General features: G+C 53.9%; 2 protein-coding genes across 3 annotated transcripts in view; one reads left to right on the forward strand and one right to left on the reverse strand.

Annotated features, from left to right (window-relative positions):
- Nucleotides 1-1,602: 1,602 nt before the first annotated feature.
- On the forward strand, nt 1,603-8,178 carry CPNE6 (copine 6). The gene is made up of 17 exons (XM_040476731.1): nt 1,603-1,720; nt 3,064-3,235; nt 3,637-3,816; nt 4,175-4,249; nt 4,414-4,488; nt 4,635-4,718; nt 4,810-4,899; nt 5,257-5,361; nt 5,588-5,674; nt 5,895-5,954; nt 6,219-6,352; nt 6,441-6,495; nt 6,589-6,640; nt 6,970-7,103; nt 7,248-7,484; nt 7,700-7,874; nt 7,991-8,178. Exons 2-16 carry the CDS (start codon nt 3,068-3,070, stop codon nt 7,835-7,837), a joined length of 1,674 nt encoding a protein of 557 aa, XP_040332665.1. The 5' UTR covers nt 1,603-1,720; nt 3,064-3,067; the 3' UTR covers nt 7,838-7,874; nt 7,991-8,178.
- Nucleotides 8,179-9,900: 1,722 nt separating this feature from the next.
- Nucleotides 9,901-21,264, reverse strand: part of NRL (neural retina leucine zipper) — a 29,986-nt gene continuing 18,622 nt past the window's right edge. Inside the window, exons 1-3 of one of the 2 annotated variants that reach the window (XM_040476735.1) lie at nt 14,267-14,417; nt 12,229-12,635; nt 9,901-11,322 (exon numbers count right to left, since the gene is read on the reverse strand). In XM_040476735.1, coding sequence (XP_040332669.1) covers nt 10,990-11,322; nt 12,229-12,609 — 714 coding nt within the window. In that variant the 5' untranslated portion in view covers nt 12,610-12,635; nt 14,267-14,417 and the 3' untranslated portion in view covers nt 9,901-10,989. Of the gene's footprint in view, nt 11,323-12,228; nt 12,636-14,266; nt 14,418-21,264 lie in introns of those variants that run through there. The other variant, XM_040476736.1, reaches the window with a different exon arrangement.

The following is a 21,264-nucleotide window of genomic DNA, read 5'->3' on the forward strand; positions in this document are numbered from 1 at the left end:
GGGGAGTGTATGTGCAGGATCTGGGCCTAGCTGGCTGAAGGAGAGACCAAAATGACACAAATCAGCACCAGTGTGTGTCCAGCTCTGGGGCATGCGGTGGGATTGGAAGGTCCCGGTGTTCAAGAGAAGGTTGAGGGGCAGCGTGCTGTGTGGTGTGTGTGCAAGTTTCCACACAGGCAGGCTCACTAATGGCGGAATTAAGTGATGTTGCATTATCTTAGGGGTACCATCAATAGTCAGAATCTCAACGGTAGAGTGGCCCGAGGGAACAGAAGTGTCCACAGTGAGGGACGATTAAATCAATTGTTTCCCATTGGTGTACTAACAAATACTACCTCAGCATTCAAGGCTCCATTCAGGAACCTCTTCCTCTGGGAAGCCCTTCCGATTGCCTTCTCCTGACTCATCAAAATTAAACCCTCCCTCTCTGTGATCCATCGCATCCTGAATAAGTCTGGAACATTGCACCTGTCACATTTCATTGTGTATTTGTGTATTAGCTCATCATCTCTCTGTCTGTGGGTCTGTCTGTTCTTTCTACATGCACCTCCCCCAGGGGCAGGACCTATGTCTCAATCACCTGTGCCGGGTGATTGCCTGTTCAGCCCCAGCCCCTGGCACGCAGATGTTCAACAAATGGCCGTTAACTTAGAGCAGCTTAGAGAATGGAGGGTCAAGATGTTCCGGTGAACCCTCTCGTGTACTCATCCCAGGTCACCATGTACCCAAATGTCCTCATGTGTGGATGCAGCTCCCCAGGGAATTGCCTAGTTTCCCGGGTGTCACTGGGGAAGGACTAACGTCTTGTTTCCTCAAGATCTGTGTGTGACATGGCCCCTCCCACAAGGATGTGACCACACAGGTTGAATCTTGGGGGGTGAGGGGTGAATTGTGAGCACCAGAAGATGCTTCGGGAATCAGTCCTTTACCGCATGTCCCTAGTGGCAGCCCTGCCTCAGGATGGGAGACTGTGTGTGTCCTTAAGCAATTGTGTGCATCTCCTTGTGTGTCCCTGTTGAAAAGCAGCGAGGGAACTGGACCTCATTCTCAAAGCTATGAGATTTAGCGTGGTATGGGGTGGTTTTTAAGGAGCACGTGAAGATCTCCATTCTGTTGTATTTGGGTTGGTGTGAATGAGTGTATGTGTGTGTGACAAGTATAGCCCAGTGTTCTTTTATGAGTTACTGTGAATATCCTTCACAAGCGCGATGTGGAGAGTGCTGAGACTGGGTGTGTTTCCTTCTGTGTATCCGTAGGGCTGTAACTGTCGTGGTGTCACAGTGAGTTTATGGTGCTGGCGCCTGTGTGTGTCAGGATACGTGTGAGCCCACGAGCCGTGGGTGCGTGTGTCTCCATCGTCTCCTGGTGTGAATGTGTGTGCGTGCACACACTGCCACAATGTGTGCATGGGTGTGGTGTGAAGGGGAAGATGTGTGTCACTGTGTCTGTGGGGGTCCTGCCTCTGAGCCACCCCCGGCCCGCCCTCCTCCCCCGGCTCTGTGGCTCCCTCCCAGGCAGTGGCCCTGCCCCTCCCCTCTTCTCCCTCCCAACCGGTCTGTGCGGGGGGGAGCTGGTGCTGCGGCCCCCCCACCCCTCCCCATCCAGGCCCCATAAATAGCAGCAGAGCCGGAGCCGGAGCCGGCGCCAGCGGCTGGAGAAGCAAGGGAGTCAGGGCCAGGGCCAGAGAGCCGGAGAGAGGAGCCCCCCGACTAGAGCCCAGGTGAGCCTCCCCTTCCTCCCTAGCCCAGCCCCAGCCTGGCCCAGCCTGGCCCAGTCTCCGTAACAACATCTCCCCCCAGCCCCCAGAGAGGTCTCCAGTCCTGCCCGATCCCCTCACCACCACATGCACCTGCCCATCTCAGGGGCCCTGCGAGAACTGGGAGACTTGTGGCAGGAAGGCAGAGACCCCCACCCGCCCACCCAGACCCTCCCTCACATATCCAGAAAGGCACGTGCTATGGGGAGGGGGGGATCCCAGCCAGAGAAGGGTCCCGGTTCTGAGGGAGGTACGGGAACTGGCACACCCTCCTGGATACAGACACACGACTAGGGCACAGACACACAGGGTGGGGGCATTCAGACACACCAACGCACACTCGCTTGGGGGAAGCACGACATGGGATCAGACAGCCTCACCCTGAGATGTGGACAGACACAGATAGATGGACTGACCAGCCGTGAACTCGGGCCAGCATACCCCTGCCTGCTGCTGCCCGAGGCTTGATACCACTGCTGGGGGAGGGTGGCGTGCGTGCATCCCACGGGCAGCATGGAGGGGGTTGTGGCTCCCCAAAAATCCTGTCGCTAAGAGACAGTGCCAGTGCTGCCAAGAAGTGTGAGAACAGGGGAGGTGGGGAGGGAAGCGGGAGTTGTCATAGTGGGAGCCCCTGCCAGGAACCTGGAGGAGCTCTCAGCGGGGACGGGGCTCTGTCTCTAACTCCCCAAGCCCACCACCCCTCCCTTGCCGTAAGTCACCCAGGAGATGAGTAGGGGGAGGTGGATAAGGACAGCCCCGCAGTGCATCTTACAACCTGCCTCCTCCTGCCCACCGCAGACTCCATTCTTGCAGCCCATCCCCTTCAGACTTCCAGGGGCTCCTCCACCCATGTCCCCACCCCCTTGCCCCAGTTCAGCTCCCTCGTGCCAAGACTGAGTGCAGTGCTGGCTCAAACATCAGTCGGGAAATAGCAGAAGGTGCTGAGGTAGCAGAAAGCATGGATCAATCGATGGCCTAGGAGCCAAGACTGCCAGGAACCCCCCACACCCCCAGCCCTCTCCAACCCCATCCATGCATAGTAGGTCAGCAGGGGTGACAGAGGCATAGGGCTGTGCAAGAGTGGGAAGCTCAGGTCCTCCGCCCTCCTTGTCCACAGCTCCAGCCAAGGAAGCTAAGCTGAGGGCAGGGGTGGGGGTGGGTAGGGGGGAAGCAGGAGATCCATAAGATCCCAGGGCCTCAGGAAGCAGGACAAGGTGGGGCATGGGGCCCAGGTTCCCAGAAGACAGACCCCTCCCCTGGCAGATGTTCCCTTTCCAGTGTCCAGGCCATCTGCTCTGTCCCCACAGTGACATGTCGGACCCTGAGATGGGATGGGTGCCTGAGCCCCCAGCCATGACGCTGGGGGCCTCACGGGTGGAGCTGCGGGTGTCCTGCCATGGCCTCTTGGACCGAGACACACTCACCAAGCCCCACCCCTGCGTGCTGCTCAAGCTCTACTCTGATGAGCAATGGGTGGAGGTGAGAATGGGCTGGGTCTTATCTGAACTAACCTCCTAGCCTGGGAAGGAGGAGGGGCTGGGAAGGGGCAAGAAAGCCTCACAGGAGAATGTAAGGACTCTGAGGGGCCTATTCTAGGCTGTGGGGGTAACCTTGGAGACACAAACCATTTTAGAGCCACAGAGTCCTATAGGGTCCTAGGATCGGCCCAGGCTGTGGCACAGCTCCCAAAGGCCTTATCAGAGCCTCAAAGGACTGACGGTCCAGTGGGCTGGCAGCAGCCTGAGCTTGGGGGTCAGCCTAACAAGGGAAGAGCTAGTCCCTGGGGATACAGGAGCCTGAGGAAACCTGGCATGAGCAGGGTGGTCCAGGGCAGAGAAAAGTAGCCTGGGTTCCCAGAGGGCCCTTGCCCCCTGCCGCAGGTGGAGCACACAGAGGTGCTACGCTCCTGCTCCAGCCCTGTCTTCTCTCGGGTGCTGGCCCTCGAGTACTTTTTTGAGGAGAAGCAGCCCCTGCAGTTCCATGTGTTTGACGCTGAGGATGGAGCCACTAGCCCCCGCAATGACACCTTCCTCGGCTCTACAGAATGCACCTTGGGCCAGGTTTGCCTTCTCATCCACCCTACCCCCTCCGGCTTCTGCCTCTGAAAGCCAAAATAACAGAGAATAAGCTCTGGAGCTAGTTCATTCTGGGCTTGGACCCCATTCCACCATTCACTGGCTGTGCAGCCTTGGGCAAGATGTTTAACCTCTCTGAGTCTTAGTTTCCTCGTCTAAACAATGGGGGTTGTATGCCTACCTCTTAATGTTGCTGTGGAAATTACATCCAACCCTAGCCCAAGTATAGCCCCTGTGAGCACTCTAAGGATATTTTTACCCTGTCCCTTGTTCCTTGGCCAAAGCAGGTGGGGGGGGGGGGGGGGCAGGTCACAGCTGGATTTCCCTCTACCTTCATCTCCAGATTGTGTCACAAACCAAGGTCACTAAGCCATTGCTGCTGAAGAATGGGAAGACTGCGGGCAAGTCCACCATCACGGTAGGCAAGGTCACCTATACTGACCCTTGGGCACGGCATTCAATGCCCCTGCATGGACATCCATGGTAACATCATGCCCAGGACTGGCTTCCACCTAAGGGAAAGGGCATAAGGTGGCCCTTTGTGTGGTAGGGGGGAATCCTGCACTTGTTTCCCCTTTGCAGATTGTGGCTGAGGAGGTATCTGGCACCAATGACTATGTGCAACTCACCTTCAGAGCCCACAAGCTGGACAACAAGGTTGGAAACCCAGGGTCCAGGCCCCCATCTTCCCTGTTAGAGAGCCGAGGCCCCCACTCAAGATAAATCAGTGCTGCTCCCTACTCAGTGTTAGCTGCCTCCCCTTGCAGACCTCATCAGGCCCATGGGTCCTTTCCTCTGTTCAGGATCTGTTCAGCAAATCTGACCCTTTCATGGAGATCTATAAGACCAATGGGGACCAGAGTGACCAGCTCGTCTGGAGGACGGAGGTTGGTGCCTGGAGCTGTGGGGAAGGAGGGAGGAAGAGCAGAGCAGGGAAACCTAGAGAGGAGGTGACCAGCTCTTGGGTGCCTCTCCAAGGTGGTGAAGAACAACCTGAATCCCAGCTGGGAGCCATTCCGCCTGTCCCTGCACTCCCTATGCAGCTGTGATGTCCACCGGCCTCTCAAGGTGAGGCCCCCCGCCAAGCAAGGGCAGCCTACTGGAGCATCTAGCCTCTGTCTGAGACATTCCTCCTGAGCGTGTCAAGCCCCTTACCCTCCCTCATGTGATAAGCCCTTCCCACTGTGGGGTAAAGACCCAGTCACAGTTCAGTGTTCCTACAATGTGTGCCTTTTATCAAGGCCAAAGTCCCTGCCAGATTGAGCCAAAGAATAAAGTTCAGCAGGTAGCCTCTTTAGGCAGCTTAAGGACATCTGTTTGGGCCTAGGGACTATTAGCCCCCTACCTCCCTAAGTCCATCCCCTGCCCCCAGGAACCACTGCAAAGCAACCCTGACCCTCTTGCCTCCCCTCCTTGCCTTCTCAGTTCCTGGTGTATGACTATGACTCGAGCGGGAAGCATGACTTCATCGGCGAGTTCACCAGCACATTCCAGGAGATGCAAGAAGGAACGGCAAACCCTGGGCAGGAGGTGCCACAAAGACCCTAGCTCCCAGAATCCCACCCAGATCCCTGGGAGAATTCTAAGGGTGCCGAAGAGCCCATTACATGCAATAGGACGAGGGGGTGGAAAGTTCCCAGGCTCGGTCTAAGGACTGAATCATGGGGGTCTTACTCTGGGAGGCTCTTCTGGAAGGGAGACCAGGGGTTGCCTGATGGAATTGTGACTGTAGACTTGTGGGGTGTGTGGGATCTAGATGCAGTGGGACTGTATCAACCCCAAGTACCGGGACAAGAAGAAGAACTACAAGAGCTCGGGGACCGTGGTACTGGCCCAGTGCACGGTAAATTCCGGTGCCTGCCTCAAGCTGGCTGCTCAGATTCAATCCTTTTTTCAAAGACCAGTGTCTCCTCCTCTGGGAACTGAGAAGGCTTGCCCTATCCCACTGGGAACTTCAACCTCACACACTTTTGTCCCTTCCACTTTCCCCACAGAAGCCCGCCCCCCTCAGCTCCCTCCTCAAAAGACCATCCTGCTACTTTACCTCTTCCCTCTCCTGCTAGGTGGAGAAGGTGCACACCTTCCTGGATTATATCATGGGCGGCTGCCAGATCAGCTTCACGGTAAAGACCCAGGGGACGGGGGACACAGGCAAGAGGAAGGGGCTAAGCACATGATGAACAGAAGGAGCCCCAAATCCCCACTGCCCCTGCTGGGGCCGCTCATGAGCCTTAGCATTGTCATCCTGTACTCCTCACCCCACTCCATGATGAAGCTACCTGTGGGCTTGACTGGACTTACCTGGGTCCTCCCCTACAGACCTTAGCTCTGGGCTAGCCTCTGTTAGCTCTCATAGATGCACTGAGACCCTTGTCCACCTCCACTAGGTGGCCATCGACTTCACGGCCTCCAACGGGGACCCAAGGAGCAGTCAGTCCCTACACTGCCTCAGCCCCCGCCAGCCCAACCACTACCTGCAAGCCCTGCGTGCAGTGGGAGGCATCTGCCAAGACTACGACAGGTAGGAGGCGGGGGGAGGTAGGGGAGGGGGGTGATGGGCACAGAGGCCTTGCCCAATGCCCCCCCCCCCCGGCTTTTCTTCTCCCCAGTGATAAACGGTTTCCAGCATTTGGCTTTGGGGCTCGAATCCCCCCCAACTTCGAGGTAGGCTGGGTTTGAGAGGAAGGGAGGATTTGGTGGGAGAGTCAGAAAGGAAGGAAAGGACATCTTCTTGCTGCCCTCACCTTACCCTCACAGGTGTCCCATGACTTTGCTATCAACTTTGACCCGGAAAATCCTGAATGTGAAGGTAAAGAGGGGAGATTTTCACCAGCCCCGCCTCCCCCCATACACCGTACGCAGCTGATACACCCCATGCAGGGGAATAGATTCCATCCTCATGGGCCGACCCCCTGCCCTTTGGCCCACTCAGCTCCTGTCTTCATTTGGGACTCCCAGCTCCTGACCCAGCATCTGCCCACCCTCCTCTCCCCAGAGCCTGGACCATCCAACTCTCTGGCTTAGTGAGGAACTTAAGGGGTCAGGCAGTCCTGAGATAGGGAAGGACCTCCTTGGTTGGAAGGGGTGTCAAGAAGGGCTCCCTGTTAATTTCTGCTGGCCTCACCTCCTGGCCTACAGAGATCTCGGGGGTCATCGCCTCCTACCGACGGTGCCTACCCCAGATCCAGCTCTATGGCCCCACCAACGTGGCCCCCATCATCAACCGCGTGGCGGAGCCAGCTCAGCGAGAGCAGAGCACCGGCCAAGCCACGGTGAGGAGACGAAGCAGGCAACCAGGCACTGCCCCACTGGGTGTCCTCTGGTGGGCCTGGGGCCAGGGCCAGGGCCGGGCTTGGGGTGGGTGCGAAAGCCCTTACACACAGAACCTACCCTTCCTGCCTTCTGTCTGCTTTCAGAAGTACTCGGTGCTGCTGGTGCTCACCGACGGCGTGGTGAGTGACATGGCCGAGACACGCACAGCTATCGTGCGCGCCTCCCGCCTGCCCATGTCCATCATCATCGTGGGTGTGGGCAATGCGGACTTCTCAGACATGCGGCTGCTGGATGGCGACGACGGTACCTTGCGCTGCCCCCGAGGGGTGCCCGCGGCCCGCGACATCGTCCAGTTCGTGCCCTTCCGGGACTTCAAGGATGTGAGTGCCTGGTGCCCCCCACTGGCCAAAGGACTGCCCAGCTCCTCAGGCCCTCCAATCAGACCAGCCTCTCCCAAACCGGGTTGTGAGGGAGGCTGGATGGAGCCCATCTGGCCACCCCGCAGCCCCGCCCCCCTGCCTGGCCTCTCCCCCCCCCCCCCCCCCCCCCGCACTTCACACCCCCCCCCCAACCACGTCCCCGCCCCTACTCCCAGGCCGCACCCTCTGCGCTTGCTAAGTGTGTCCTGGCTGAGGTGCCCAGGCAGGTGGTGGAGTACTACGCCAGCCAGGGCATCAGCCCAGGGGCTCCCAGGCCTTGCACACCAGTCACGACCCCCAGCCCTAGCCCATGACTGCCTCCTACCGGACCGACACTCCCTCAGCCTCTCAGTGAGTCCTGGGGGCCCAAAGGGGTGGACAGGGGTGCAAGGTGGTGTTTGGTGGAGCCCATCTGGGCTCAATGTTGTGTAGAGGAAGGTGCTTATGACTATCCCCCCCTGTCCCAGGTGCCTGTCCTGACCCTTGTGATTCGAGTGACCAGTGCCTCTCCCTCTTGGACCGGCTGTGCCCCCTAGGTCCTGGAAGCGCGTGGTGAGCCCTGCTCTATCTCTCCAGGCCCCATACCCCTCAGCCTTGTGACTTTCTTCAGTGATCCTGACTTTCTGGCCATTAATAAAGGGAACCACTCCTAGCACCTCAGCCTCTACCCATCATGTCTCAGATGCCCAACACCCACCCAACCATACACGCCATTAAGAAATGAGGACCAGCACCTTTCAAAATCTGAGCCAGAGCTCCCCAGCAGCTTGGTATCTCAGCAGTTTCACCCCAACTGTGTGCCAGTGGGATCTGATGAGCCCTTACCCTCACCTCCCAACCCCAGGGGGCCTAGCACCATGAAGGTTAATTACCAGAGATGGGGGGGTGGGTAATAAGGGGCTGTCAAAGGGGCAGGTTGATGCCCTCTTACAGCTGCCTCCAGAGAAGCCCAGCTGAGTCCCCCATGAGCTGAACTCCAGCCCCCACGCAGCTGTGGGGCGGGCCGAGAAGGGGTGTTGGGCGGGGACTGAAGGAGGGCAGCAGGTCTGTTAATGAATTATGAATATAAAGGGAACATCTAAGGTCTGTGCAGCCTGGTTTTCCTGGGTGTGCGAATGTGTGTGCTCATGCACTGCACATCCCTGCCTGTCCATGAGTGTGGTCTTAATGTAATGGTTTAGGAAGTCAGGCTGGGTACTCTTAATAACATTAACAACAGCAGTAAAACGTTACTGTTTGGCATGTGCTAAACTTTGTGCTACGTGCTTTAAATGTACCCACTCTCACAAATCAAGTGACGTTCCATTTAAATTCACCCATCATCAAAGAACTGGTGGGCCTGGAACTTGAGCCCAAACCCATCTGTGCCCACACTCTTAATCACTAGTGTGCAGCTTCTGTGAAGTGTATCCATGTGAGCCTCATCTTGAGATTCAGGTGTATGCTTATGTGGGCTGATTGCGTGTATGGGGGTAGGTGCCTGTGAATGGCATTTCTGCCCATGTGTGTGCTGTGCAGGAACCCAGCCAGTTAAGGAAGGTGTGCAAGAGTGGTGTTGGGTCTGGACTGCAGCTCCAGAGAGCAGGCGAGGACACAGGTGATATCCAGAGCAAGAGAAGAGATGGGACCCTGGAGGGACCCTCCCTGCCCCAGCCTCTTTCTTCAATGATGCATATGGAAGGAGATGAAGGAGGAGAGGCTCTGTGAGCCACTCAGATAGAGGAGCCAGAGCCAGAGAGGGTGGCCGGTGGCCAGTGGTAGAGAAGGAGAGGAGAAGAGAAAGAAATCCTGGGGGAGATGGAGGAGATGCCTCCCATTGCAGGCTCCTGAGTGGAAGAGGGATGAGCTGGGCTAGAGGAGGGGGAGGAGAGAACAAGAACTGTGATGGGAAGAGACAGCTGGGGAGGGGGTGGATAGAGGGGGCAGAAAGGAAGAGAGACATATGGGAGCCTCTTCTCCACCCTCGACTGCTTCTCCCTATTTATTATGTCCCTTAGAGGACCTACGACAGTGGCTGGTGAGGTAGCTGCTCCCAGCTCAATGCCTCTGCTCTGCCCAGAGCCCCCGCCTACTCTCTCTGTAGGCAGATGAACCAAAGGGCTGGGTAACCATGGCAACTGTGGGACCTCAGGATAGCCATAGGCAGGCCTGGCCCAGTCACTGATGCTCCTCGGCTTCTGTGCAGTGGTGGTGGGAGGAGGAGGCTCCATCTGGCCCAATCCCCACGCTTCCACCCCATTTTCATTGGGCCTCCAGAACTGAGACACAGTGCGCGCACGTGTGTGTGTGCGCGCGCGTGCACGCACACACACACACACACACACACAGGAACCAGGAGCCAGGCTAAAGAATGAACATTTCTTAAATTGCAAGAACATTTAGCCAATAGTGTAAAGTTCTGCCTGAACTTCAAGTTTAATTCACAAAAACCACACTCTTTCAGCATCTTGTCATGCTGGGCAAAGGCTCACCTCAGCCCTCAGCAAGGCAGGAGGTAGCAAGGGTACCCTATGCAGGTCTGGAGGCCAAGGCAGCTTGGAGAGAGCAGCAGAGGAGCAGCGCATGGGCTCATCCACCGCCTAGGCTGCAATCAGGAAGCAGGAGCAGGACAGGAAGTCCCTTTGGTGAGGTTGTCTTGGGGGGTTCTTGGGAAGACTCTTGGGGCTCCTACACCAAGGAGATGCCAGAACTGGAAAGGTGTCAGAAGTCATCCAATCCAGGATTAGATGAGGTAACCAAAACCCAGGGAGCAAGTGATTTTCTCAAGGTGACAGAGGTATCCTGTGGCAGAGCTGGGCCTAGCACCCAGGTCTCCAGACTCCTGCCCAGAATTCTCTCCCAGTCGGCACCAACCACCCCTACAGTTCCTCAGGCCTTTGCTGTTCTGGGCCCTGGCGGCCACTGGGTTGGATAGGATGAAAGCCTCATGGATAGAGTTCCTAGTCTGTCTTGTTGGTGATTGAAATCTTGAAAAATGCAGTAGTCGTAAAATGGGGTGTTTACAAGCCTCAGAATGAAAATACTGCTTCATTGCTAATTACCACCTTAATGCACTACAGGTTGAAAACCTTGAATTAAAATCTAAACTGAGGGGGAAGTCACACCACTCCCTCTCCTCCCATTCACTGTCACCCAGCTATCATCCGCGCCTCTTCTTACCCGCCCCCCACCACAACAGTCAGGGCACCGGCTCCTCCAGATCTCAGTGTCCTGGTCAAGTGGGGCGGAACAGGAGGTGGAGGGCTGTGTATGCTGCCTGCCTGCGAAGACCTCTCTCCCAGAAAATGACCAGCCTCTAACGTCGGAGCATGCCTTGAGGGTCCAGGAAGTTCGGGCATATTTATGTAGTCATACAACAGAGTGTCTGGCACCAGAAGGCGCTAGTAACCATTTAGTGAATGGCAAAGTGGCCTTCTAGGTGGTGTCCCCCACCCACCTACTACACCACTCGGCGGCCCCTAGCAACTCAGAGGAAGAAGTGGGCGTGGTCCCCGGCCCCGGGGCCGCTCGAGGTCAGCCGGTCACAGCGAGCCTTGTAGAGGTCGCGCTCCCTGGCCAGGCGGGCCACCTCGGCCCGCAGCGCGTCCAGCTGGGCGGCCAGGCGGGCGCGCTCAGCCTCTAGCCCCCGCCGCTGCTGCAGCCGCTTGGAGCGGCAGGCCTGCGCGTAACCGCGGTTTTTCAGCGTGCGGCGCCTCTGCTTCAGCCGCAGCGCCTCGTCGCGCCCGCAGCCCCGCAGCTGCCGGTTTAGCTCCCGCACAGACATCGACACCAGCGCCGCGTCCGAAAACCGCTCCGCCAGCTGCAGAGGGAGAGGGCAGAGAGCGGGTCAGCGCTGGGTCCCTCCCCGCTCCACACTTAGGTCGCGAGCCGGACTACCCCGCCCTCGGGAAGGCTCCGCCCCCGGCCCCCACCTTTACCAGATGCTCGCCCTTCCCCAGAATCTACCCCGCAGTCCAGACCCCGCCCCAGATCCCAACAAGCCCCTCCTCCCCGAGGGGCGCGCTCCCCCTTTGGGTCCGCCCCGCACTGCAGGCCCCGCCTCCCACGGTCTGGCTAGCGGGTCGAGCGCCTGAAATCCGCGCCGCTGCAGCGAGGTCCTTAGCGTCCTGCTCCAGGCTCACCGGGTGTCCGGCGGACACGGCCCAGACGGAACCCGCCCCGCCAACGCACCTCGCTCCCCTGTCCTGAAGGCCGCAACCCTGTGACCCTCAACGGATTTGGATTACATCCTAATGCCCTCAACACCCCCATCTGTGTCTATAATTAATAGGATGAGTCCCAATCCTTCCTGAGAAGGTTGGGGGCTGGGGAAGCACGATGTCTTGAAAAGGCCAACCTCATTCCCGTGCCCGCTGTCTCAACTCCACTCAATTCCAAGCGCAACTCTTTCCCTGGTTTCCACAGACGGAGTATATTTGCCTCCCGTAATCAACGGCTCTCCTTTAATTCTCAACTCTCCCCTTTTGGTCCTCTTTTAATCTTTTCTCCCTCTTCCTCCTGGTTTAGACTACTCATTTCTCTCCATTTGGGGAAAAGGGAGGGGGCAGAAGATAGTTTTCTCTCTCTGATTTTTTTCAAGGGCCCTTGTCTTCTCCTGCCCTCTGTCTCTTGTCCAATCCATAACCCTCTCCAGGAATTCTCCTTCCTCTCTTGGGCTCTCCTCCCTCACCCTGCCTCCCCTCAAACCAACTCACTGATCACTCACCTGGGCATGCTGGGCTCCTGTCTCCTCCGGGCTTCCTGGGTAGTAGCTGTGGGGCCCCTCAACAGGGACCGGCCCCTGACCCTGCAGCAGCTCAACAGCCTCTTCAGGACTCAGGCCCAGTGCCTCCCCAGCCCCCAGCTGCTGCTGCAAGGTGGCCAGCCAGTACAGCTCCTCCAGGCCTGGCCGGGGGGCCTCAGTGGCCCCCACCATGCCTGGATCACTGAAGGTGGGTGAAGGAGGCACTGAGCTGTAGGGTGTGGAGCCCAGTGAGGCTGTTGGGGGGCCAGATCGCCCCTCAGAGGGTTCCCGCTTTACCTCAAATTTCATCAAGTCAAAGTCATTGACGTATTCCATAGCCAGGGGGCTGGGAGGCAGTGCCATTCTGGGGCTGGATTGAAGGGGTGCACCTGCAAAAAAAGAAGAGAGATTTGGAGCACCTGGAGGCTGCCTGCCAGCCTCCTTATGGGAACCTCCTTCTTCCAAAGTCCAAGTGTTCTGGAGAGCCACAGTTCTGGAAAGCAGGGGCAATGGTGCAACCCTGTTCCCTAAATAGTCACCTCTGGACTGAGGCAACTTTTCAGGTTGGCAGGGGCTCCAGCAAGCAGCTTAAAGGCCTGATTGAAGAAGATGAAAGCATGGAGTCTGGTCCCACTGTTGCCTCTGGGAGCTTTGAAAAACAAGAAGAATATGGCAGTACTCCCAACTCTAGTGCTGGGACAGACTGAGAGGCTCTGTCATCTCAAGAGACATCATTCCATTTCCAAGCAATCAAAAATTTTTGCTTAATTAACTGTAACAGAGTAGGTGTCTATTTTAGGACAATGGGAAGGTATGTATGAGGTGAATTTTAATATATAGGGATAACGTTGTTATATCTCTCTCTCAGAACACCTAGGCCAATGCCTTGCACTAGAAGATCCTCAATGCACATCTATTCTGTGGGTTAATCAATCAATTAATCCCTTTCATAGGAGCATGAGACTTTCCAAGGGAAAAAGAAAGGTCCTAGAGTCAGTTCTAGCAAGATCAGGACTGAGTGGTGACCATCTTTCCCCAAGCCAATCTCTCCAAAGAGAACCAACCAAGATTGGTTTTCCTCCTTCTATTCAGAACCTGCTATGTTGTATGAACTTGGACGGATCACCTGACCCCAGTTTCCCCTTCTGTTCAATAAAGGCAATTAGACCTTCACATTTCCCAAAGAGTGTTCCAGGAAACACCAAGTGTGAGAAATACCCAAGAAGAAGTCGATGCTCAGATAAATTTGAGAAATGCTACCTCCTATCCCCACGTTTTGCAGATTCACAAAGCACAGCAACATATTAATCTATGAAGTCCTTCAGTAAACCATCTGTTCAACCTCAACCCAGAGCATCCCAAACTTATGTCACCCAGGAGCTCTCCTCCCTGTTATCATGCAGAGTGTGTGCTCACCTGAGGAACCTCAGGCTAGATGACCTCAGGAATCCTTCCTGAGCCAGAAGTCTCACACTCTAGCCCAGCTTCCAGTTCCAATAGCCCCACTGCCAGCCCCCGAAGGGGCAAGACAGGGAGTGCTTATCCCCAGTGCTTGGCATCTGGTCCCATCTTGATACCCCAAGCCTACGTAGCTCTCTCTCTAGACATCTCATACGCTCAGGCTCTGCCCAGAGAGGTGAGAGGAAGGACAAGTCCTTGTGTCTTCCTGTCCCAGGGAAGGGTTGTTGCCCTATCTACTACTGAACCCCTCACCCTTGAGAGGACAGGGGTGGTAGGAACAAAGACACAGATTGAAGGAATGATCCTTGGCAGGGAGGCTATGGTGAAACAGTGAGAGAGGTGTCCAGAGAGAACTGAACGAAGAGATAAGTGAGGAGGGCTATTTATCTTTCTGATGTGATAGCAGTAAGGGACATAAAGCCAGCCAGGGTTGGAGTGGGGCAGGGGAAAGAAGTGTGAGGATTCTTGACAATAGACAGCAGAGAGCAGACAGCAGGTGACAGAGGCGGAGGCTATAGGTGAGAGGCCTGGCACCCAGGTAGGCCCCAAATATACTCACTTGGGGGATGGTAAAGATGATGTGGTCAGTGTCAGAGCCAGGCAGGCACAGTTTCCTCAGAGACTGGAGACCCCATTGATCAGGGCCTGGTGCCTCTGTGCTCAGAACAAGGCGCTGTGGGCACTGAGCCCACAGGGCACTCTTAAAGGGCCAGCTCTCTGAGGTCATCTGTGGTCCTCAGGCCTGCAGCCAATGAGGTAAGGGGATCATTTGCATATCTCATTGGCCTGGGGGGTTGAGGGGGGAATGAGAAGAGGGAAGACGATGAGTATGCCTGTTCTCAAGGAAGGAAAGGGGGCATTTTCCCCAATAAAGTTCCTCATTGATGGTCCATCTCACAGGTGCTCAGTTCCCTGGTACAGAGAGCTGCATTGGCCCAGTCAGCCACCCTCATGTGAATACCACCCGCAGCCCTCAGTGATTGAGAACCTGGGACTGGAAAAGAGGCCCAGAGAAGCTCCCGGCGCCCTCACCCTCCAATGCTCTACAGTGCCTTGGCAGTTGTTTTGGGGAATACAAACAGTCTGAACCCACTTTCACCTAGCCAGTTGGGTCAGTGGTTCTGCTTTCAGGAATCTTCACATTTCTGGCCCCCTGCCTCACTCCCACTGTGACTGGCCACACACTCCTCACAGCTATCCTATTAGAAGGACAGGCAACTGTCCCCACGGTGAATAGCTAGGACTTGGCTACCCAATCCGCAGCCTCTCCCACTCTTGATGACCAGTCCCAGGACAGGCAGGCCAGCGGGAAGGAGCAGGAGAAGGGAGAGTGGGGATCTCTGCTCCTTCTTTCCGGGCCACCTCGGGACACTGAAATCTAATCACCACCAATCCATCTGACTTCTGTAACTGCCCTCACACGCCCTCTGCTTCCTCTCGCCTTTTCCCTGCGTGTGTCTCCGTCCCTCTCTCTTCCTCTCTCACTCATCCTGGTTCCCAGATGGCTAGGGGGTGACCTACATTTTCAGCCTAATCCCCTAACACCTCTTAGAGCTCTTATCCCTGAGTAGAAGTTGGAACAGGGATACTAGGAATTAGCTAAGGAGGTGTTTAAACCTGTCTGAAGCTGTTTAAAAAAAGGTGTGTACTAGAATAGAACTTTATTCCCTACCTGGTGAGGATACCCAAATGTTCCTGTGGGGTTCACAAGTCCTCTGTCCCAAGTCAGAGATCTGGGTGTCCATCAGCCCTAAAGATCATCAGTTATAAAAATTAACACGGTCCCAGTCTTAGGTGTTGGGTGAAAAGCTGATAGGTTCAGATGGCCTAAAACAATGGTTCTCAAAGTGTGGGCCCCAACCAGCAGCATTACCTGGGAACTTGCTAGAAATGCATATTCTCTGGCCTCACCTCAAACCTACTGAATCAGAAACTCTGGGCTTGGGACCCCCCCGCCCTCAAAAATCTGTGTGTTAATAAGCCTTTAGGCAACTTTGATGAACACTGAAGTTTGAGAACCACTGGTCTACAGAATACCTACAGTCAATTCAGCTTCCCTGCGTGTGTGCATGGTCTCTCCCATCATGCTCTGTACGCACATATAAGAAGATCTAGATCAGATGACATCATTCTTTTCCCACATGTGTTCTGCATTTCGTGGAGCAGAGACCACGGTCGTTATTCAAGTAGTAAGGCTTCTCAGTGTGATTGCCTGGATCCAGTTGTTTTTCCAGAAGAACAGAGCCTAGGAACAAGGCCACTTAATGGGAATGGGGATCATAGAGACCAGGGAATCTCGCGTACATGTCCATGGAATGTGGCTTTGAGGCACATAGCCAGGAAAGAGACCCCAGAACTTCCTGTGCTGCAGAAAGAATAGGAAGTGTTGAGTGCAGCCCCTTTCTCATGCCTGGTCTGTCCAGACACTTGCCCCCGAGCAGCTGTCAGGTCTGTGCTGATCTTCTTGTTTACTGGAGGGCTCAAAGGAAAGGTTTGGGGGAGGGGGTGGCTAAGCTGCTAATGGGCTAAAAGAGTCAGACTAAACAAGCTCAGGCAAGCTGAGCCGCTCAGGGCTCAGACCAGGTGCCACTGACTAGGGAAAGGAGTCCGGGAAGTGAGGGCTAGGCCAGAGGAAATGGGCAAGGGCACAGAGACGAGAGGCCGCGGCAGCCAGTGGGGACCCAAGCGGTAGTTAATGGGCCCCCTTGGTGGGGGTGGAACCAGGGCCTGGGAGATGCATACTGAGACTGACTGGCTCGAGGACATCTGGGGACCGGGAAATGAGAGTGAAAAAGATGAAGGCAGGTGGACTTCAGAAATGACAGAACAGAGAAAGGGAGGCAAGAAGGCTTAGCTGAGGGGGCAGTAGGTATAGACCTGGGATGGAAGGCAGAACAAGTCGGTGGCTCCCCACAGATTTGTACGAAAGGAGTTGGAGGGATGTAGGCACATGGAAGAGGTGGGCAAAGGGCCATGACAAACTAAAAGAGAGAGGAGGTCTTCTGGAGAGCACCAAGAAGGGAGTAGGGCTAAAAAGAGAGGTGGTAGGAACAAGGGACCAGAAGAACAAAGGCAGTAGAAGGAAGGGACAGAGGAAAGTAAGACTGGGGCCCAAGAATTAGAAACAGATGCAGAGGTGGGGCGCCTGGGTGGCTCAGTCGGTTAAGTGGCTGACTTTGGCTCAAGTCATGATCTCGCGGTCCGTGAGTTCGAGCCCTGCATTGGGCTCTGTGCTGACAGCTCAGAGCCTGGAGCCTGTTTCAGATTCTGTGTCTCCCTCTCTCTGACCCTCCCCCGTTCATGCTCTGTCTCTCTCCGTCTCAAAAATAAATAAACGTTAAAAAAAAATTTTTTTTTAATAAAAAAAAAAAAAAAAGAAACAGATGCAGAGGAACAGACAGATAGATGGTCAGGCCATAGAGGAAACACAGCGGGCTGTGGGATGTTGGACAATGGGGGAGAAGGGCCAGGCAGATAAAGGGCCGGGAGAATGGGGATATAAAATGAGAGGGAAGGGAGGAGATGGAGTCAGTAATTCAGGGTGCCATCACTATCTCCTCTGTCCTGCACTCCCATATTTGTCCCATATTTGGAGCCCATAATTCCCTGTAAGCCCTAGAAGTTCTGGCCTTTGGTGTCCAGATCTTCGGTAATGGATCCAAATCTTCAAACCTCTTCCTGGCCTGCCTGGTATGTTCATTTGACAAGTGTTTATTAAGCACCAGGCACTGTGCTAGGCTTTAGCGATACCTTGGTACATCAGACTGACACCAGCCTGCCTTCGTGGAGCATACAGACTGATGAAACAGAGAAGCATCAATTTATTGCCCTTAGGCCCAGGCAAGAGTAGCCCCTGCCCTAAGCCCTGTGCTTTTGGAAGACTCCATTCTGGCTCTCCTCTGGCTGTGTCCCACCGCATGGGGTGAGCAGTTCAGGCCTCCTCTGCCCACACCCAACCCCATTCTGGACCACACTCCAGATACCCAGGAATTCCCTGTCCAAAGGGCTCCAAGCCCACTTCTAGGCCCACATGGACCTCTACCCCAGGTAGGCCCTTCCAGAAGTGGACCACACTACAGTACACACATCCCTAGACCCAAAAGCCGGCTAAGGGTGACTATTTATAGGAGGTCATGGACAGAATTGGGATGTGTAGACAGGGAGGTCCACAGGTATGCATGTGAGGCCCCTCACAGGACAAGACAGTGTCAGGGGTGGGAAGAGAAGAGGGCCCAAAGGCCAGTGGCCCAGTGCATCCTCTCCCCATACCACCCACCACATTCTGCTGCAGAATCCCAAGGACTCCAAATAAAATCCAAATCTGCATTCAATTTTGAACCAAATTCCAGGCCATTGTGTACATATTATCAAGGGATAAGAATAGAACATATTTTATTTAATAGTTTGTTAGCATGAGTTCTACATTTTAAATATTTAAAACACAAGGTTTGTGACCCTCTGTACTCTTGCCCCAGGTCCCACATATGTTAGGTAGGAGCCTATGTGAAAATAAACTATTATAACTGAGGTGAGTCCTATGAAGGAGAAGGGCAGGCACTATGAAATTGTATTTCATGAAGACCTAATCTAATGAGGGGCAGCACTGAGGGGACAGCTTGCCTAAGGAAGACACATTAAACTGAGACCAGCCAGGTGAGTAAGAAGTGACCATGTCCGGGGGTATGGAGAAGGTGGGGATTCCAAGCTGCAAGAACAATATATGTAAAGGCTCAGGCAGGAAGGAGACATGAGTACAAAACAAACAGACAAAAAGACCAATATAGCCAGAGAGTAGAAGAAGCCAAGGAAGTGGGAAGAATGGTGGTAGGTGACGGTGGCAATGTCAGCAGGGGCCAGATCCAGCACAGCCTCATGGTCCAAGGTTAGGATTTGGTCTTTACTCAAAGAACAGTGAGAAGTTACTAAAGAATTTTTGGCAGGGCCATGATGAGATCAGATTTTGTTTGGAAAGATCACTTTGGATCTAGAAGGCAAAATGGAATCAGAGTGGGATTAGGGGGCTAATGCAGTATCCACGTTGAGTTTGGGGGATATCTTAAGCTGGAAACAAACTCTGAGATGGAAACCTGTATACAGGTGGTTCACCAAGGAGGATTTTCAAAAGGAGTGAGAAAAGCAGGACTGGGCAGGAGGAAAAGTGGAAATACACTGCATTAGAACAGAGACTTCAGCCGATCCCACAGGAGCTCTGGAGCTCAGATGGACCAAATTGAGGAAAGGGGATCAGGCTTTGTACCCTTGCGTCAATCAGTCACTGGATACACACTGCCCCAGGAAAGGGGTATTGTGTTTGGTGACACCACTCCCTTCAGCCACAGGTAGGTCTCAGGGAAGTATTCGGCTGTGAGTCATTAGCAGCCACCACTCCGAGGCTGGGACAAGGAAAACCTGGATCCTGAAGCAGGGATCTAGGCAACACACCATAGCATCCACTACAGGAGCTCCGGAAGGTGTCCAAGGGCCAGACCCAGAGGGCCTTGGGAAGAAAATGCAGACCAGGTCAAGGCTGGTCACACCCTGCCCCCTGGTGGTGTGCTTCGAACACTAGGCCAGCTGGTACACCTGGGAGGCTGGGAGGAGGGCCAGGGAACTGAATAAAAGTGTAGCAAATAAATGAATAAAGGGAATCGACACTACAAGGAAATCCTCATGGGAGCCCCTTAAGCTAAGAAAGGACACAATGGGGGAGAAGTGTTCAGAAACATAAGACTTGTTTATTCTTCATTCAAACAGCACTTATTAGCTGACCAAATAAGGCCAAATTAAGATAAAATAACAACAAGACTAAAATTTGGGCCCTCCTTTCAAGGAGCTAACACTTAAGTGAGGATTATAAAGATACAAAAACAACTATAATAAAGTGTGATAACTTCAAAAATATAGGTATGTAGGGGCGCCTGAGAGGCTCAGTCGATTGAGCATCCAACTTTGGCTCAGGTCATGATCTCATGGTTCGTGGGTTCAAGCCCGTATTGGGCTCTGTGCTGACAGCTCAGAGCCTGGAGCCTGCTTCAGACTCTGTGTCTCCCTCTCTCTGACCCTCCCCCGTTCATGCTCTGTCTCTCTCTATCCCAAAAATAAATAAAAACGTTGAAGAAAAAAAAATTTAATAAAAAAAAAATAAATAAAAACATTAATATATATATATATACATATATATATGTATATATATATATATTACACAGTATAAAACCAACACGGATGAGATAGATGTTAATTCTAAGAATCAAACGGACTTCACAAAGGAGGTGATGTTTAATTTAAGTCTGAAGAGCAGAAAAGCTTCACAGAAGTGCTCTGGAAACTGCAGTTTGGTGTATAGGAGAGAAGGTGGCAGGGATAAAGGTTGGATAAATAGGAGTCAGATTATAAAGGACATCAGTTGCCATGTGGTAGGGAGCCTTGAGGGATTTTAAGTCTGAGTGATATGATCTCATTTTCTTTTAATGATAAATCAAGGGAACAGTATAGGATTGGAGGGGGGAAATAACTTGGTAATTAGAGTCAGAAAGGTTTGGATTCAGATTTCATTTCTCCTGCTGACCAGCTATATAACTTTGAGCAAATGACTTAACCTCTCTAAGCCTCAGTGTCCATACCTGTAAAATAGGATGGTTGTGAATCTGAATGAAATAATGCATGTAAAGCTGCTGGCACAGAGCCCAGCCTAGTGTCCACACAATAAAAATTACCCCTCTCTCTCTTAACTCATCAAAGTGAACTTCTGTGAAGAGTTGGAGGGTAGCTTGGTGGGAGGGAGAAGGAGTGGCATTTGGAATGGTGGCAGCCCAAGAGGTGGCTTGGAAGATATCACTTGAAGCCAGGTGAGAGGTAAGTCCTGAACTAAGGCAGTGGCCATGGGGATAGACACAGATTTGAGAGCTAATTATGAAGTACAAATCCAAAGGTCCTAGCATCTGATTGGCTATGGAAGAGAAGAAAGGAATAGCCTAGACTGATTCAGGTTCCTCTGGAGCAGCTGCCTAGATGCTGGTGCTATTCACTGAGATAGGGAACCATGAGAGCAGGTGCAGCATTAGGGAAGAGATGATGACCTTCAGTAGATCCATGCTGCGACCAGCATGCACACCTTTAGGCCCAAAGGGTTGCCAAAGAGGCAGTTGTCTGAAGTGGAATAGGTGTGGACGGAGTTTGAATGTAGGAACTGGAGGAAAGAATCCAAACACGTACGCATAAGGTTGAGTCCAGGATGGAGCCTGGGTGGAAGAGATAGAGAGCCAATAGCAAGCCCAAGGCTTGAGGCCAGCTCTCCTTTTCCCGCTATGTTTTAGCACAGAACTTTGAGAAACCTGAGAATCAGCATTGTTTCTGTTGCAAATGGCAGAAATCCACTTAAAATTAGCTTGAGCGAGAGAAGAAATTAAGAAATTTGTTGAGTCCTATAATCAAAATCAGGAATCTGTAGCTCTCCATCCCTCTGCTGCTTCCTTTGGGCTGGCTTTCATTGAGGGCAGGTTCTTGCTTTGCAGTGCCGAGCTGATACCCTGCCGCTCTATGCTTATATCCCACCAGCTC

This window comes from Herpailurus yagouaroundi, unplaced genomic scaffold, assembly GCF_014898765.1.
Source record: "Herpailurus yagouaroundi ecotype Mexico unplaced genomic scaffold, PumYag 141, whole genome shotgun sequence".
Lineage (NCBI taxonomy): Eukaryota > Metazoa > Chordata > Mammalia > Carnivora > Felidae > Herpailurus > Herpailurus yagouaroundi.